General features: G+C 36.3%; 1 protein-coding gene across 50 annotated transcripts in view; it reads left to right on the forward strand.

Annotated features, from left to right (window-relative positions):
- Positions 1 to 17589, forward strand: part of LOC132127188 (calcium/calmodulin-dependent protein kinase type II subunit beta) — a 63765-nt gene that overhangs the window by 5584 nt on the left and 40592 nt on the right. For 37 of the 50 annotated variants that reach the window (XM_059538882.1, XM_059538887.1, XM_059538884.1 and 34 more), the window contains exons 2-5: positions 1130 to 1224; positions 13205 to 13264; positions 13489 to 13543; positions 14774 to 14839. In XM_059538882.1, the coding sequence (XP_059394865.1) occupies positions 1130 to 1224; positions 13205 to 13264; positions 13489 to 13543; positions 14774 to 14839 (276 nt within the window). Of the gene's footprint in view, positions 1 to 1129; positions 1225 to 13204; positions 13265 to 13488; positions 13544 to 14773; positions 14840 to 16857; positions 16931 to 17589 lie in introns of all 50 variants that reach the window. The other 13 variants (XM_059538894.1, XM_059538904.1, XM_059538902.1 and 10 more) reach the window with 1 other exon arrangement.

Genomic DNA, 17589 nt, shown 5'->3' on the forward strand with positions numbered 1-17589 from the left:
ATATTTTTTTTATTGTTTTAAGTTTAGTTGTTGTTAACTGTATTGTATGGAAGCCCGTTTCCGCCACTGAATAAAAAAAAAAAGGTAATTGCAATCCCGTGCTACAAACTCACAATTGCGAATTTATATTCCACAATTCTGACTTTATAACCTGCAATTGTGATATAAAGTCAGAATTGTAAGATATAAACTTGCCATTCTGAGAACATATCAGACCCCCCCCCCACTAAATTGGACTTTAACTCAAATATTGTGACTCTATAACATGCAATTGCGAGTTATAAAGTCACAATTGTGAGATATAAACAATTCTGTGAAAAAAAAGTCTTAATCAGAAAAATTCAGAATATTAATTGATTACCCATAAGCTTGGCATTAGCTAGAATTTTAACATTCATTACTTATTTACATGTTGAAAATGTCCTAAAACGTAGTACTACCATGTTACCGTTTCACTTTTTTAAAAGTGTATGGTTGACCTTTACATCTCTTTCATGATGTTTTGAACGATGATCTGCATCTTATGATACTCAAGACCTTCCAGGCATCGTTTCTTCTAGACCGCTAGCCAAGCGAATCGTGCGCAGGTGATTGGCCTGAGGTCACGAGGGGGCATATGCTCTGTTTTTATCACATGTTAGCATCACATGGGTGTTTCCAAGGGCATTTGAACCTGTCGGTGAGGGGCGGGAAGTCACAGATCTGGAGCGGCTGCTTGAGACATGCAGAGTGTATTGTGTAACTGTAACAAGATATGCTAAATTTAGCCAGTAAGGAATGACATCAGACCGTTATCATGAATGTCTCAAGTGATTTTCATAACACAGGTCTTTCTGAAAATAGACTCAAGGAGGCTTTTGAAAGACAGAGTGTGTTCTACATTTTGTTCCCATGTGAATATCATGAATATTTGCGCATCAAACACCTGCGTGTTGTTTTCATTTCTGATCTGGCTCTGTTGATGCTTCTGGTAAAGAGGTAGATGTGCAGAACTGTTGTTCTTCTTAACAGTTCACCCAAAAATAACACAAATAGAGAACAGAAGTATCCCTTTAAGCATTTTGAACGTATATTTTGGGGTTCCACATCAAGTTCAATGGTGTATTTTCTTCTCTGTCTGTTTCTTCAGGGGGGCCTTCTCTGTCGTGAGACGTTGTGTCAAACTGTGCACGGGCCAAGAGTATGCTGCCAAAATCATCAACACCAAAAAGCTCTCTGCAAGAGGTAAATCATGACTGCTGGAAAATGCTTTTGGGCAGGGAAAAGGGGGTTGATTTGCATTTTGAGATGGATGATTTGTCTAAAAAACCTGTGGCTATTTTCAGATCTTTTAAGGATATTTGATACATTCCTTAATATGAATGTATAGTGGACTGAAATGGCTTGAAATAATGGGTTTGTTTCAAGCAAACATCTTTAAATTAATTATACTTTGCTCATATAAAATTTGCATAATTTTTGGAGTTACCCTTCAGAACCATTCAGAACTTTGGGGTTGGTAAAATGTTTACATTTTTTAAATATTGTTACCAAGGCTGCATTTATTTGATCAAAAATACAGTAAACTGTTGTAATGTTGTGAAATATGGTTACAATATTACACTAACTTTTCTATTTGAATATATGTTAAAATGTAGTTTATTCCTATGATGCACATCTGAATGTTCAGCATCATTACTTCAGTCTTCAGTGTCACACGATCTTCAGAAATCATTCTAATATGCTGATTTACTGCTCAAGAAACATATCTGATTATTATCAATGTTGCAAACAGTTGTGCTACTTCATATTTTTGTGCAAACCATGGTACTTTTTCAAAAAATAGAATGGCATGTGTTTGAAAAAAAAATCTTAACATTATAAATGCTACTTTTGATCAATTTAATGCATCCTTGCTTTAAAAAAAATATTAATTTATTTCTGACCCCAAACTTTTGAAAGATGGTGTGTTCAAAAATTACCACAGTAAACCTTGTTTTTACCAGTAATTCTGAAGTCGTTTTTCACAATTTTGGTCAGTAAATTCAATTATAATTTGGAGCCAAGTTTAACCATTATGCATCATGACTAAAATGTTATTTGACTAAAACGTGACTAAAATTAGCTGACTTTTAGTCAACTAAAACTTGGACAAGACAGGTTGACTTAATATGAAACTAAAACTAAACTAAAAAGGACATTTGACACAACAACAAACAGCTGACTAAATTAAAGTAGTTCCCCCAGAATGAAAATTCTGTCATCATTTACTAGGGCTGTGCAATATTGAAGAAAAATGCGATATTGAGACCTTGTTAAAAAATGTGATATTCGATATGTGATACGGTATTGCTTAAAGTGTGTAAAATCAATTTCAATTATATTTTAAAACATAAACAGCACATATTTATGGGCTGCTGTCCCTTTAAATCTGACCGAACAGATCCAGTATAATAATTAACATCCGTCTTTTTTCTCAGCTGTTTACATTCATTTAAAACATAACCGACTGTGTTTACAAAAATGATCGTCGAGACCGGTACTATTGACATAATTCTGTCTGTATGTGTCTGATTAAATATGAGGAGATGCGAAAGACGAATTAACTGTGTTTTCGTGCGCCGTCTGAAACGCAATTCTGTGTGCATGCATACGTGCGGCAGAATTAACTGAAGAGACGCTGTGCAAGATGCACCTTGAGTCAGACAGCAAGACGAGACAGCAAAGAGTTGTTTACTGCAACGTATTGCACTTAACTCTTTTAAATGTCAAGCAATTATCTGCTTTATGCGTCAAACTAAAACTTTGACCTTTTGCAACGTTTTGATTTAAGAAGCCTATTATTAAAATTATGCAGATATCGCATGCCCTTGCGATATGCATATTGCATATCGATATGTTGTGCAGCCCTGTCAATTACTCACCCTCAAGTTGAACCAAACCTGTAAGAGTTTCTTTCTTTTGCTGAACACAAAAGAAGATATTTTGAAGTAGGGCTGCACGATGTGTCGTTTAAGCATCGATGTCGCGATGTACGAATCAACGATAGTCACATCGCAGGATGTGCGATGTAAGCTGTCGTAGTTGATCCGTTATTCATTAACTGTACGGGCCAGCCACTCCCCGGCCCTTGAGGAATGTGATTTGCGGATTAATTGCACAGCTTAACCATCATAGAGTGAAAGTTTATCATTTGCATGTGTTTTTAAGTCCTGTCAGTTTAACAGGGCAGAGCGAAAAAGATCGCGAGAGAGAGAGAGAGAGAGAGAGAGAGAGCATGAGAGAGAGAGAGAGCGCGAGAGCAAGAGAGAGAGAGCGCGAGAGAAAAATAAAATATCGCAATGTCATTTTTTCCCAATATCGTGCAGCCCTATTTTGAAGAATGTCAATAACGGAAGGTGGAGTCCATTGCAAAAAACTAAAATAATCCACATCCAGGCACTCGCATAGCAGGCAAAATATAAAAAGCCTTTATTGTAAGACAGGGCTACATGTTGAAAAACACAAACGCGTATCAGTTAAAAAAAAAATAAAAAAAAATAAAAAAAAAAATATATATATATATATATATATATATTTTTTTTTTTAATGAATGTTGGTAACCAAACCAACTGGTTACCAACTGTGTGCCAGTTCTGGTAGCAGTTGACTTCCGTAGTATTTTTTATTTTTTTACACAGTATTGAAGTCAATGGGTAGCATCAGTTGTTTGGTTACCAACATTGTTTAAAATGTCTTCTCTGTATCTAACCCTTTACTACATGTTCTAGCAGACCCCAAAAATGAAATTATGAACTTGTAAATAAGCGTAACATGGCCACTTTAAATGACTAGGTGAATATAAAGATGTCAGCACTTAGCCTAGTTGACATGTTTGATGTGGTGCTCTGTGATATTTTGTGTGAACGTGTGTCTGTGTGTGTTTTGGGAAGCATTGGCCTCACACGGGATAATCATACGGTCAGCAGGTCATCACAGGCAGCCTGAGCATTTGGCATGCCTCGGCCAACATGCCAAGAGCCCAGGACTCGTGTACATGCTAGAACACACACCCACGGCTTCAAGTACTCCAAAACAAGGGGCTTTTGTTTGCTGCTGCACTTCTGAAACAAAGCCATGCCACACTTCAAATGGAAAACTTTCAGATTGTCACTTCGTCATTGCTGCTGTTGTTTTGACTCAGCTCATGACCACATCTGACACATCGCTGTCCCCTGACGCCCATGCGATGGTCCGCTTTCACTCAGACATCGGGGTGCATTCATACTATTGCGGTTTTGCTACAGAAACAGGGTTTGGGTGTCATGTGAAGTAGGGCTGTGCAAAAAATCGAATGCGATTTTTCATGCGCATCTCATCAGTAAATGCGCTCCTGTGATTAGAAGTATATCTCCAGCACTTGCGTTCAGATCAGGGTTGCCAGGTTTTCAAAACAAATCCTGCCCAGTTGCTTCTTAAAACTAGTCCAAAACTAGCCCAATCATGTTTCCAGGAGGTTCCCCGATAAAAAATCGTGTCACGGGGTTAAAACTAGAGCCCGACCGATATGGATTTTTTAGGGCCGATGCCGATATTAACTCGAAAAGAGCCGATTTATAAGCCGATATTTTGATTTTGAAAATAAACTGGATATTAGACCCATTTCCTATAAACTGCACTTACACAACATTCAATAGCAAAATATCTGCCTGTTCTATGTATGTGGGCTGTATAAACCATTTTCCAGAAGGGATTATGTTAAAAAAAAGCCTTAGATTACAGTCTCAATAAATAAACAATTGCACATCAAAAGTATATATTTTTTTAATGATCTAACAACATTCTGGTTTTACACATTTAACACTTTTACTTTCTTCCAGTTGAAGCTGGTTTTAACAGTCTGTGTGTGTACTGTAAATAAATTATAATACTAAAGTTAAAGTATTTGCAGAAGTAGTCCCACACTTTGCTGCTACAGCATTCACCTTTTTCAGCCATCTGTAGGCAGAAAGAGAGACAGAGAAAGAATAAGCATGTGTATTAACATCACGATGTATCATTACTCATGTCATCATTAGAATTATAATAATAATAAACAGGGATCTCCTACATAGGCAAAAATTAGAAATATATATATTTTTTTATTTTTCAAGCAATAGGTATGACCTATTACCTACTTATATTTAAAAATATTATTACAACATTTTCCTGTTATGTCTGTAAAGTTGCTTTGAAACAATATGTAAAAAAGAAAAAAAGCGCTTGTTCAGCTCACATTTATTTACATGTCCCCTCTGGTTTAATCATTTCTGACGCACCTACTGTAGTTACTGTAACTACACTATTTGCTCTCACAGACACATTCACAACGGACCCGTACATCTTCTCTTCTCTTTGTGCAGTCTGAATCAAAACATCGTCATGCGCTGGCGAACGTAAAGTTAGCCTACTGTTACCGGAAGATTACGGAATCAATTCGAAGTTGAATGGTTAACGTTAGTGTCATGAACACACCGCTGTCAATTTTGAGAAGAACCACCTTCAAACAAGTTAATAGCAAGCATTTAAGGGGCTTGCTAAAAAAGGAAGCTATATTAGCGTTAGAGTAACGTAACAGTTGTTGTTTTTTCGAGGCACGCTGTACATAACTTCTAGTCATTGACTACACGCTGTTCCCTGCCACAGTTACGCGGTCATAATGTGCAGATATATTTAGATATATTATCTGCAGATATATTTAGAATAAGTTAAACGCTAACGTTATAGTTTGACCTCTTATTAACGTTCGCGCTCTTCCACTGATAAACATGGTATTAGCTTTGTTGCTAATCTAATATAGCAATGCATTAGCGGCTGTAAGTGATGTTACAGAATATTTAGAAGTGATAATGATAGGACCGTTAGCTAGAACTACCACACTGTTTTTATATACAGTGTATGAACTAAATCTACAAGCATTTCACATGACGAACGACAGACTCACCGTCAAAAGAGTGCACATCCTGTGGCTTGGCTGATAGATTTCTTCTGTAGTGGATTTCTGGTGCTGTTGTCAACTGGGGAGTTGCAGAGCTCCCTCTGGTGGGCAAACTATGCAACACTCATAACATGAGTGAAGCATGAGACTCTGTTTCTCATGTTTCATCGGCCGTTATAAACGCCGATGCCGATTTAAATGCAATTAGCTCATATCGGCCGATAATATCGGCCGGCCGATATATCGGTCGGGCTCTAGTTAAAACACAAATTTTTTGGCAGGGTTGCCTTGGTAATATTCACATTTTAGGGGCTAAACATCACATTATTGGTATTGGGGTCGCTTCAACCCGCGGACATGAAAAACAACCGCAGACTTGGCAACACTGGTTCAGGTGGAGCAGCATTTACTACATAGAGCCATGGTCCACCGGCAAGCTACACAAAATCGCTTTCAAAATCGACAAAGAATCGCCTGCGATTTTGAAATCGATTTTGTGTGGATTTTCAGTGAACTACGGCTCTATGTAGTAAAGGCCAACCAGGGCTAGTTTTGAGAAGCAACTGGGCAGGATTTGTTTTGAAAACCTGGCAACTCTGATTTGAACACACGTGCTGGAGATGTACTTCTAATCACAGGAGCACCTTTACTGACGAGATGCACATGAAAATCGCATTCGATTGCACAGCCCTAATGTGAAGGAAGTTTCAGCGCTGAAAGAGTTAATGTGGCTAGTGCAAACTGGAGCAAATGTGAGGGGGCGGGGCCTGGGTGGAGTGATTTACACCGAGTGCAGCCAATGACGCTGCAGCCTCTTCCTCAACAACTATTGTCTTATTACACAACAAGAGCTGCTTTGGGGAAGTTGTGATTTGCTGTGAATACTTTATGCATAATCGCAGCACCTGCAATGCAGTATGGAGTTGACCTGGATTTACCTGAAGTGTCTCACACACACACACACACACACACAAACACACATGCAGCACTTGGTTGATCAGGGCAGTCACCTCGATGATTGTTTCCAATTATAATGGCTTAGTGCTGGGATAAATAGCAATAAAATTGATTGTCGGAGCTGTAATTGTTTCAGACAGGCCTATTATCCTGCCATGCAAACGTGAGCACAGTTGCATTTGATTGCATATGGTTGTGGCTTCCTCCGTGTGAAACACAAATTATCTTTAGTTTACCTCCTGGCAAATTTAGTTTGCATCAAAATTGCCTATGTTTAGTTATTCTATTATTTAGTTATTGGAATATGTTATTTACATAAAAGCATCAACGGATAAAAGCTTCTGCTAAATGCACAATGAATCAAATCCCAATAGATAAACTTAAGTCCTGGCCTCTAATTTTTCTGGGTGAATATCCTGATTTAGGACAGCACTATAAATCAAAGTAACTTTTGGCTGCACAATATGGACAAAGATTTTTGTGATTTAAATATCAATGACTATCAGACAATGTTAATAATAATAAACAGTCATAATGTAGTTTTTAAAGGGACACTTCATCCAAAAATGAACATTATGTCATTAATCACTTACCCCCATGTCGTTCCAAACCCATAAAAGCTTTGTTCGTCTTCAGGAACACAAATTAAGATATTTTTGATGAAAATTGGGAGGCTTGTGACTGTCCCATAGACTGCCAAGTAAAATACACTGTCAAAGTCCAGAAAAGTATGAAAAGCATCGTCAGAATAGTCCATTTGCCATCAGTGGTTCAACTGTAACGTTATGAAGCAGAAAAATAATGACTTTATTCAATAATTCGCCACGGTGATGTGGAGAGACACAAAGGAGATGAATTGTTGAATAAAGTTTTTTTTTTTTTTTTTGTGGACATAAAAGCTTGAAGAGAACAATAAATTTTAGTATTATAATTTTACAGTTTTGCTGCAAAATAAAAAAAGAATTCTACAATACAATGTTATACAAAGAAATCTTATTTTTTTGATAGAATAAAGTAGTATAGACTAGACTGCAAATGAAATTTTAGCACTAAGTTAACAGTTTTACTGTAAAGTGTATTTTTTCTATTTTACAGTATTTTGTTTATTAATTTACTCATTGTTATAATAATAATTATTATTATTATATTATGTTCTAGTTAAAGTGTTACATAATCTCTGTTTTATTTATTTTTTTGACAAAATTGTGCAATCACAATTTTTTATCTGGGGGGGGGGATATTATTCCCCCAAATTGTGCAACCCTTATGAAATGTAAGTTGAAGTACATAGTTAATGTACATATTGATGGGATTCAGAAGATAATTTACAAATGTCAAATGTACAATGGTACAGTAAAACATGCGTTTAATTTAAAAGTGAGAGTGTTTTTGACTAATTATCATTGAACTTCAGAGAAATCTATAAATGTTCACAGTGATTTTAGAATATGAGTGTAATGTGCTTGCTGACTGTAGTCTGGTGATGAAGCAGTCAGTCTCGGCAGGGTCTGATGCTCTTTGCTGCAGAGGCGTTTTGTGGTGTTTGCGTGTCAGCATTCTCACAGCTTCACACCAGTCGCACTGCTCCATGTGACAACTTTTGTGTGTGTGTGTGTGTGTGTGTGTGTGTGTGTGAGTGTGTTTGGGAGGGTTGCAGTGAGGCCACAATGATGTTCTTTAAACTGACTGTACATGCATTTTTTAAAAATGTAATTTTATATATTCCCTGAGGTCGACTTATATGCTAGTATATGTTAATTTAATTAATAATGTTATAAAAGATTTCCATTTCAGACAAATGCTGTTTTTTTTAACTTTGTTCATTAAAAAAAATCCTGAAAAAAATCATTATCACAGTTTCCACAAAAATATGAAGCAGCACAACATTGGTAATAATAATAAAAGTTTCTTGAGCAGCAAATCAGCATATTAAAATGATTCTGAATCATGATCATGTGACACTGAAGATTGGAGTAATGATGCTGAAAATTCAGCTTTGCATCACAGGAATAAATTACATTTTGAAATATTAATAGAAAATTGTTCTTTTAAACAGAAATAATATTTCACAATAGCAGTGTTATTTGAGTACAATTTATATACAATTATAGTTTTATTAATATTTTGATTTATATTTTTGATTTTTAATTATAGGTTTAGCAATTTAGTTGTGTTTTGGTCATTTTTATTATTATTTTCAAATGTCTTTATATACTGTAAATTATTATATATTTTTTTTAATTACCTCAAACTAACTCGAAAGAAAATTAAATAATTCTTTCACAACTAGTTGAATTTATTCATATTTTATTTTATTTCAGTTAAATGTTAATTTAAGTTAAATGTTAATTTAAATTTTATTTAATGTAACAAAAAAGTAGATTTTTCTTAAATGATTTTTTAGGTTAATTTAGGTAATGATGATAATCCCAGCACAATATTACTATTTTTACTCCATTTTTGATCATAGAAATGCATCTTCGGTTAAAAATTTATTAAAAAAAATCTTTCCAACCTCAAAGTTTTGAATGGTGTTTTTACTCCCAAATAGGGCTGGGATAAACGATTATTTTTTAAACGATTAATCTAGCGATTATTTTTTCGATGCATCGATTAATCTAACGATTAATTTTTCGGGCCGATTTGATTTAGATTATCTCCCCATTAATTGACTACTAACAATTTATACATGTTGATTTACATATCTGAATGAAAAAAACATCAATTCCTTAACATTGCAATATATGTTTATTGCTCTTAAAATTACAAAATAAAAGACTGACTAAGAATGCATTACTTTGCACTTGTATAGAGATAGCATTCAATAAAACCTTGAAACCTTGAAAACACATAGCTTACTGAAACAAGCTTACTGAACACATGGGGCCTAGCTTACTGAAAAAAGAAGTTCTTTCAGATGAAAATAACAACAACTTGATGTCTAGTATTCAATAAAAAAGGTCACCCAAAATACTTGTTTAGAGCAATTGAAAGAATACAGTATGTAAATGTAAACTTGAGGGCTTTAAGCTAATACAGAGAGTGCTTTTACAAAAAAAAAAAAATTAACAGTGGGAGCCAGCAGCCTGTCATGGAGAAAAAAAAATCCGAATGCTCCACGTGAAACTTTGACGTTCCGCCCTTTTTCTATCGTGTCTAATGATTTTGGTTAATATGCACGAGGGAGGGAGAGAGAGAGAGAGAGAGAGAGAGAGAGCAAGACAGCGCTCGTGTAGTTTGAAGACTGTGAGTGCGCGAGCGCGCGTGAAACTTTGGTTTTTCGCCCTTTCTCTATCGTGTGTAATGATTTTTGTTAATATTCACGAGGGGTGGGGGAAGAGAGAGAGAGAGCGCTCGTGTAGTTTGAAGACTGTGAGTGAAACTGCGCGTGAAACTTTGGTGTTTCGCCCTTTTTCTATCGTGTTTAATGATTTTGATTTAGCACAAGGGAGAGAGAGAGCAAGAAGCGCTCGTGTTGTTTGAAGACTGTGAGTGCGCGCGCAGCCGGGGCTCTCTCTCGTACGCGCCCTGTCACTGTCACTCACCGATCAAATAAGGCTTTGACAGCCGCCAAAAAAAATGATCAATGCAGAAAAACCCCTGGATTGGTTATATAATGTTGGACAGAATGTTGATCCGGCCATCGCGTATATTCAGCGCATATAAGGTAAACGTTTTGCAAACGTTTTTTAGAGAAATAAAAACAGGTCGACAAATCGATGCGCATATTTTGCGTCGACGTATTTTTTGCATCGACGTCATCGATGACTTCGACGCGTTGTCCCAGCCCTACTCCCAAAACACTCCTAATTGAATTTTTCATGACCATTTTACACCCTCTATCATAGAATTGGGTTTTTGAACTCAGACGTAATGTGTGTTTTTATAATACATCAAAAGAAAACATCACAAATCAGATATTAGTCCTTTTGGGAACACTTAATGATGCTGGGATGATGGACAGCCAGCCGTGTGTTTTAATCAGGACTCTGGATCGTGCAGCGCTGAGGACGATCTGTGGCCTCTTTCCCGTATAATACCGCGTTTCCACCGAAATTACCCGGAACATTTGTACCAGGAACTTTTTTTCCCAGGAACTTTTTTTCCCCCCAGACCTGATGGTTTCTGCGTTTCCACCGCGGTGTAAAGTACCGGGAAGATTAGGCAAATAGACTGGTGACGTAGGTCTGCGCGCGTTTCTCAATACAAAGTACGCTGATTTTGGACATGCGTTCTCGGTAGTGCGGACTTTGTGCATTCGACTCGGGAGTGTGATGCCTGCGACGACGCAAGTCGAGTAAATCTGCAAACAGCAGCGTACTTGATAACTTCAGTCAGCTGACCATGGCTACTATTTTCCTCTCTGTATATTTACAATAAAACGAAATAGGATATCAAATACCACTGCCTCCTTTCGTTTTCATTTAAGCATAATAACAGCTGCAGACATGTGCTTAGTTCAGGGATATACAGCCATTACAATGAAACGAAATATTATATAGATTTGCCTTTTTTATTTTCATTTTAACATATAGATAAATTGAATACAGACCAAAGATAACCTGTTAGATTTACCCAAAATGAATTATATTTTATGTTTAACCACTAAAGAGACATCAGAGCCAGCAGCACATATAAGAAGGTCTAGCCGAGGTGAGGCTGCTTCTCGGCGGATACATGATCACTGAGCTCCCGCTGATCACGTGGAGCTCACCGTCTCTGAGATCGGCGAAACACATTTTTAAATAGGCGCTGTCTTTATAAATAAACCACAAATTTGAGTTTTAAACAACTACATTCTCGCCTGAAATACTTTTAAAATTACATTTCATGACACAATAATAGTAATATTTTGAAAATGTTGATCGAATAAATGGTGGTTGAACTCAATCAATGCTGCGTGAACTCAACCAATCAGGATGTTTAGCGGCCAAGTCCCGCCCCCGAAAGTTCAGGAACTTTGAAAAAGTACCACCTCGCCAGCAGGGACTTTCTGAGGGGCATTTTTTTACCCGGAACTTTATTTAGTTCCTGGTTCCTGCTGTGGAAACACACCGAGTACCAGGCCAAAGTCCCTAGTTCCTGGGTAAAGTTCCTGCGGTGAAAACGGGGCAAAACTCAGGCTTCCTCGTCCGCGTCTGTCTCTCAGTATCATGCAGATTCACTCCAGTAGAGGTTGCATGATCTTGAAAACCGTGTGGTTTACAGTAGATCGTGTGGTCTGTGTGATGACGAGTCTGACCTTTGCCGCTGTGTTTGAAGTGATGTGGAAACCACTTTAAATCTGCACTTTTAACTAGATCTGATCTGAGATCAGTGTGAATTGAGCGGGAGCTGTTTGACTGAAGGAAAAAACAATCAGAATGATAACAAGCTTGTGTGTTTTGTTCAAACTATGTCAAATTATGAAGGTTTTTCGATTTTTTTTAAACACAAACATTATGCATCCCATCCTGTGATGACAACCTAAATGCCAGCTGTTTTTAAGATAGTGGTGTCATTTTTGAACAATCCTTCTATGAAAAAAGCCATAAAAGCAAGATTTATGTACTTTATGTATTTATCAAGATTTATGTATGTATATATATATATATAAGAAATAAGTATTTCAGTTCAGCAAGGATGTATTTAATTGTTCAAAAGGGACATTAAAAGCATTTATAATATTATAAAAATCTTGCAAATAAATTCTTCGAAAGTAGTCAATTATTTTCTATTCATCAAAGGATCCTGAAAAAAGTTTATCACAGTTTCAGCAAAACTGTTTTCCACATTGATAATGATAAGCAATGTTTCTTGCTCTCAAATCAGCCTATTAGAATGATTTCTGAAGGAAAGCCTGGAGTAATGATGCTGAAAATTCAGCTTTGCTTCACAGAAATCAATTACATTCAAACATATATTCAAATAGAAAACAGTTAGTTTGAGTAAATTTAGTGCTTCAAGTTAAACTAAATGAAAATAAGAAATGTTGCCTTTGCAAAAAACTGAAATAGTTTTTTTATATATATTTTATTCAGTTAATCTTGATTCGATTTTGTGTGGTTTTGCTTTTAGTTTTAGTTAACGGTAATTTCTCTGAAATACTTGTCAATCTGGCATATTTTGGTTTCTTAACTTGTGGTTAACTAAAGTTCATGTGAAACTGAAAGGGCTAACATGGTTTCAGAGTTCCTCAAAGTTCATGAAATCCCCCAAAGATTTGTGCAAACTACTAATTGGTTAGAAAAAAAAAGCTTTTTAACATTGAATTACTCCATCTGCAATTTTTCCATTACATGACGCTTAACACAGACCCAAATCTTTTCCCAGATCACCAGAAGCTGGAACGGGAAGCCCGTATCTGCCGTCTACTCAAGCATCCCAATATTGGTGAGTCCATTAAAGTCATCCTCTCAAATAAACCCGAACCTCTCCATTCATGATAAAATCAGTGTGAAATCCATCATTCAGGACGCAGGTGGTTTGAGAAGCATTATTATAGAAAGCAAGCCTGTTGATTTCAGCCCATAAAACCGCTCTTTGAATTGTGCTGTTTGAGTGAATGGCAAATGACGTATGTGATGATATTGTTACTCCCTTTCTCTGTAATGCAGTGCGACTCCATGACAGTATATCAGAGGAAGGCTTCCATTACCTCTTATTTGACCTGTAAGTGCTTCCATATAATATGGTGCATAATATCTCTCTCTCTGCTTTGTTTTTGCCACCCACTCTACCTTCCCCTCGCATCTCTCTTCATCTCTCTCTCTTTCTCGCTCACTCGAGAGCCAGTTTCCATAGCAACAGAGCCGGGCTGCCCAGCCGAAGAGAAATCCTGCAGCAGGGGTTTCCCCCCTGAAGCCCCAGTGTTCTCTCTTCTAGAGGATTCCCCGTCCTTTCCTCTCTCTCTCTCTCTCTCTCTCTCTCTCGCTCTCTCTCTTTCTTTCCCTTACTTTTTCTGGCATGCATAGCCACACTGTCTTTAGTTTATCTTCCTTAATTTGTGCTTGTTTAATAAATGCTGCTTTACTTATTCATTCTTTTCTTGATACATTATTTGATACTTTTGATTCATTTGCACTTTAATTTGCTTTCTAAGTGAAGTATGTGATCTCTGCAGTATAATTAAGGACTGCGCCATTGGTTGAGCCAGTGTTGCTGTGCCAATCTGTTCTCATGCTGTTTTCACTTCAGGGGAGTCAACCAAACGAGACCTAACCTAGCACAGGATAAAGTAGTTTTCTTATGATAATAATTGTTATAAATAAATAAGTACTGAATAACACAAATCACCTTTAGTTTATTACATTTTGTGAAATTGCTACTTCCTTTATGTTATTTTATTTTTGTATTAATAATGTAAAATGTTAATATTTCTTTGATTATTCATTTAATTGTATTTTTTAATTATTATTATATTATTAGATTTATTAGCTTTACATTGATTAATATTTATTTAATATTTGTATTATTAGTTTATTTCATGTAAAACATGTAATTTAACAGGTTTTTCGTTTATTTTATTAATATAAAAAAAAATTTGTTTGAGTCCAAACATATTTAATTAAAAAAAATCAACAAATGTTATTTTATTACAATTAATGTATTTATTTAGTATTAGTTAATTTTATTAATATCATCAGTAGTATATTTATACATTTTTGTTACTATTTTGTAAATTTTATTTAAAAATTTCATTATTTTCTATTCATTATTTTAATTCATTTATTTGTTTTGGTTTTGTTTGCATTCTTATTTGACCTTTTATTTGACTTTTTCTTCTCTTCCATGCCATGCTGCAAATGCTTTTGCAATATGAATGCACATTTTGAATGCACTGAGAATAATCCCAGTTGAATATGGTGACCGTGGTACCTATATCGTCCCTCTGTCCTGCAGTGTTACGGGCGGAGAACTGTTTGAAGACATCGTAGCCAGAGAATATTACAGTGAAGCTGACGCCAGGTAAAACAGCGTCTCCGTCTTCTCCTGTTGTCCTGTCCATTTCCCCTCCATCCTCCCCATCCACACTGCTTTCTTCTTCTCTTTCACATGCATTTTAACCAGATAAATGTGTGTGTTCTGCACACATTCTAGTATAACGTGAGTAATAGTTTTGTCCACATCATACAAGAGATGAGTTTTGTTTCAGAGGCTTGTTAAACGTTTGAGGCAGTGTCTCGCTGAGGCGGCGAGCGTGGGCAGCAGCTCTCTCTGCTGCAGGTCCCTTTGCTCCAGTTTTCCCATCGGCTTCTTTTTTTCCATTCCATCTATTCCTGTTTCCTCTCTGCATCAGATCCTCTCACAGACACACACACACACACACACACTGCAGTCGCCCTCAGGAGAAAAGCTTTAATCAATTTGACTGTGTGGGTACGCATGTGGGAGTGAGAGATACGGCGAGAAACAGTACAAGAGATACTTACAGAGGGAGGAAACACAAGAGCTGGCGAGCGCTGAGACTACTGGAATCCATGAGCTCATCAGCCATATTCGTGGGTAGAAACATGTCACGATGCTGTCAGGACATTGAAATGTATCCGCTCCCGAGGGCCGCAGACCCTCCACCTGCCTGCACTAGAGCGATGGCTAAAAGTAGGCCTCTAATTAATGCACATAATTACAGTGTCAGTTCACATTCAACGTCGCACGTGCTTTATTTGAGTTTGATCTGTTTCCATAGCACTAGAAACTACATGTTCACACTGTTTTCTGAAGAAAATGACTGTTTTCTTCACATTACTATTGCTGTTGCTAGGTGATTGCCGAAGAGAAAAAAAGTCTCTGCCATTTAAAACTGTTTACAAGTCTGATCGGTTGCTTTAGGGAACATGATTCAGGGCTAAACAATGAAATAAAAAAACTAAGTTTAATTCTATCTAAATGGATTTAAATAAATGTAGATATATATATACAGTACGCTACTGTTAAAAAGGTTGGAGTAAGAATGGTTAAAGTCTCTTATGTTCACCATATGGCTAATTTGATTTAAAATACAGTAAAAATAGAAAAATTTTGAAATATTTTTACAATTTAAAAATGTATATTTTAAAATGTAATATATTTCTGTGATGCAATGCTGATATATGCCATGCTACACATATATGGCATTTATTTGAAATGAAAAACCTTTTGTAGTATTATGAAGTCTTAATTGTGTATTTCTTCCATGTCACTTTTGATCAATTTAATCCATCCTTGCTGATTTATTAATATTGACTTCTTTTAAACAAAAAAATTACTGACCCTAAACTTATATATTGTATTTTTTTTCATATATTAAATATAAAACCGGTATTGATGTCAAATAATTAATACATTTTATATAAAACCGATATGCAAAATGATTTGTTTGTGAAAAATGAAAACTTGGAACAAGCTGGAAATATTCAGCTGTAATGTAACAATTAATGAGCACATGACTGATAGGTCTGTAATTATCCATTTTTTTTTTTTTTTTTTGGAGATTACATGACACAAAACCAAATGTTTACATGATACTTAAACAAATGTAAGATTTTCAGTAGCACTGGCCTGAATGTACTGTACAAGTGACTTTTGTCGCTCTCACACTGTTTCCGGGTCAGACTCAACGAACCGTTTTTATTGTTGAGCTTGTATTAGATATGTGTGTTAAAAATACAGATTGGATATCAGAAAGCAGCCATACTCCCAGACAAACACACATACACGGATCGTTTTCATATCTTCAGCATCCACTCTTCCCTCCATTTCTCAATCCCATGTGTGATCGGCAGCGATCTCACAGGAAATGATGCGTCCCGCCCAGCTGCGCTGCTATTGTTCTGCCTGTTGTAACATCAGGCACTGTTATCACTCGTCTCATTTCATCACCCTCTTATTAAACAGTCTCTCTTATCTGGGTTGTCCCTTTCCTGGTCTCAGCTCCACTCCTCCGCCACACCTCTCTCATCCTTCCTTTTCTTTTTCTTTCCCTTCTGTCTCACTTGTCTTTTCAGTCATTGTATCCATCAGATTCTAGAGAGTGTCAATCACATTCACCATCATGACATAGTGCACAGGGATCTGAAGGTCAGTATGGAAAGTGCACTGGACCACTGCATGTGTCATGTGACTTTTGCCTGTTTCGAGCCGCCCATGTGTCTTTCTTGTATGGTATGTCTGGGATATTGGTGTGTTTCTGCATTCGTTGGCTGTTTTCACACTATGTTTGATTGTTTGGTCTGAACCTGAGTTCGATTCCCTGCAGGTTTCTTTTCACATTACATTATTTGGCTACAATATGCAGAGTATTTGCATACTTAACCCTATAAAGCCTACTGTATCATATTTGAGACAGACTTCTAAGGCCTTCAAATTATTAAAAGGATCTTAACTAAGTATTTAAATATAATCTTACTAAGTGATATTATTGGTAGATATAGAGTGACAACTGATTAGTATCTGAAATACTGTTACAAAAATCTCATAGGTTTACATTACAAGCTATCAGAATTTCATCAGGACATATAAATATCAGCAACTGCTCCATATTTCATGTTTTAGCTCAGTTGGGTCCTCTGAATAAAACCGGTTTTATTTTCCTGATTTTTCACTCCATTTTTTCACTATATCAAACTATCTGAGCCATAACCGCTTTATGTTTAAAATATGATACTCAATAAAAAAACACATATGTGACACTGGAGCAAAAAAACTGTCATAAGTTGCAAGGGTTTATTTGTAGCAAT

This window comes from Carassius carassius, chromosome 45, assembly GCF_963082965.1.
Source record: "Carassius carassius chromosome 45, fCarCar2.1, whole genome shotgun sequence".
In the NCBI taxonomy this organism is placed as follows: Eukaryota; Metazoa; Chordata; class Actinopteri; order Cypriniformes; family Cyprinidae; genus Carassius; species Carassius carassius.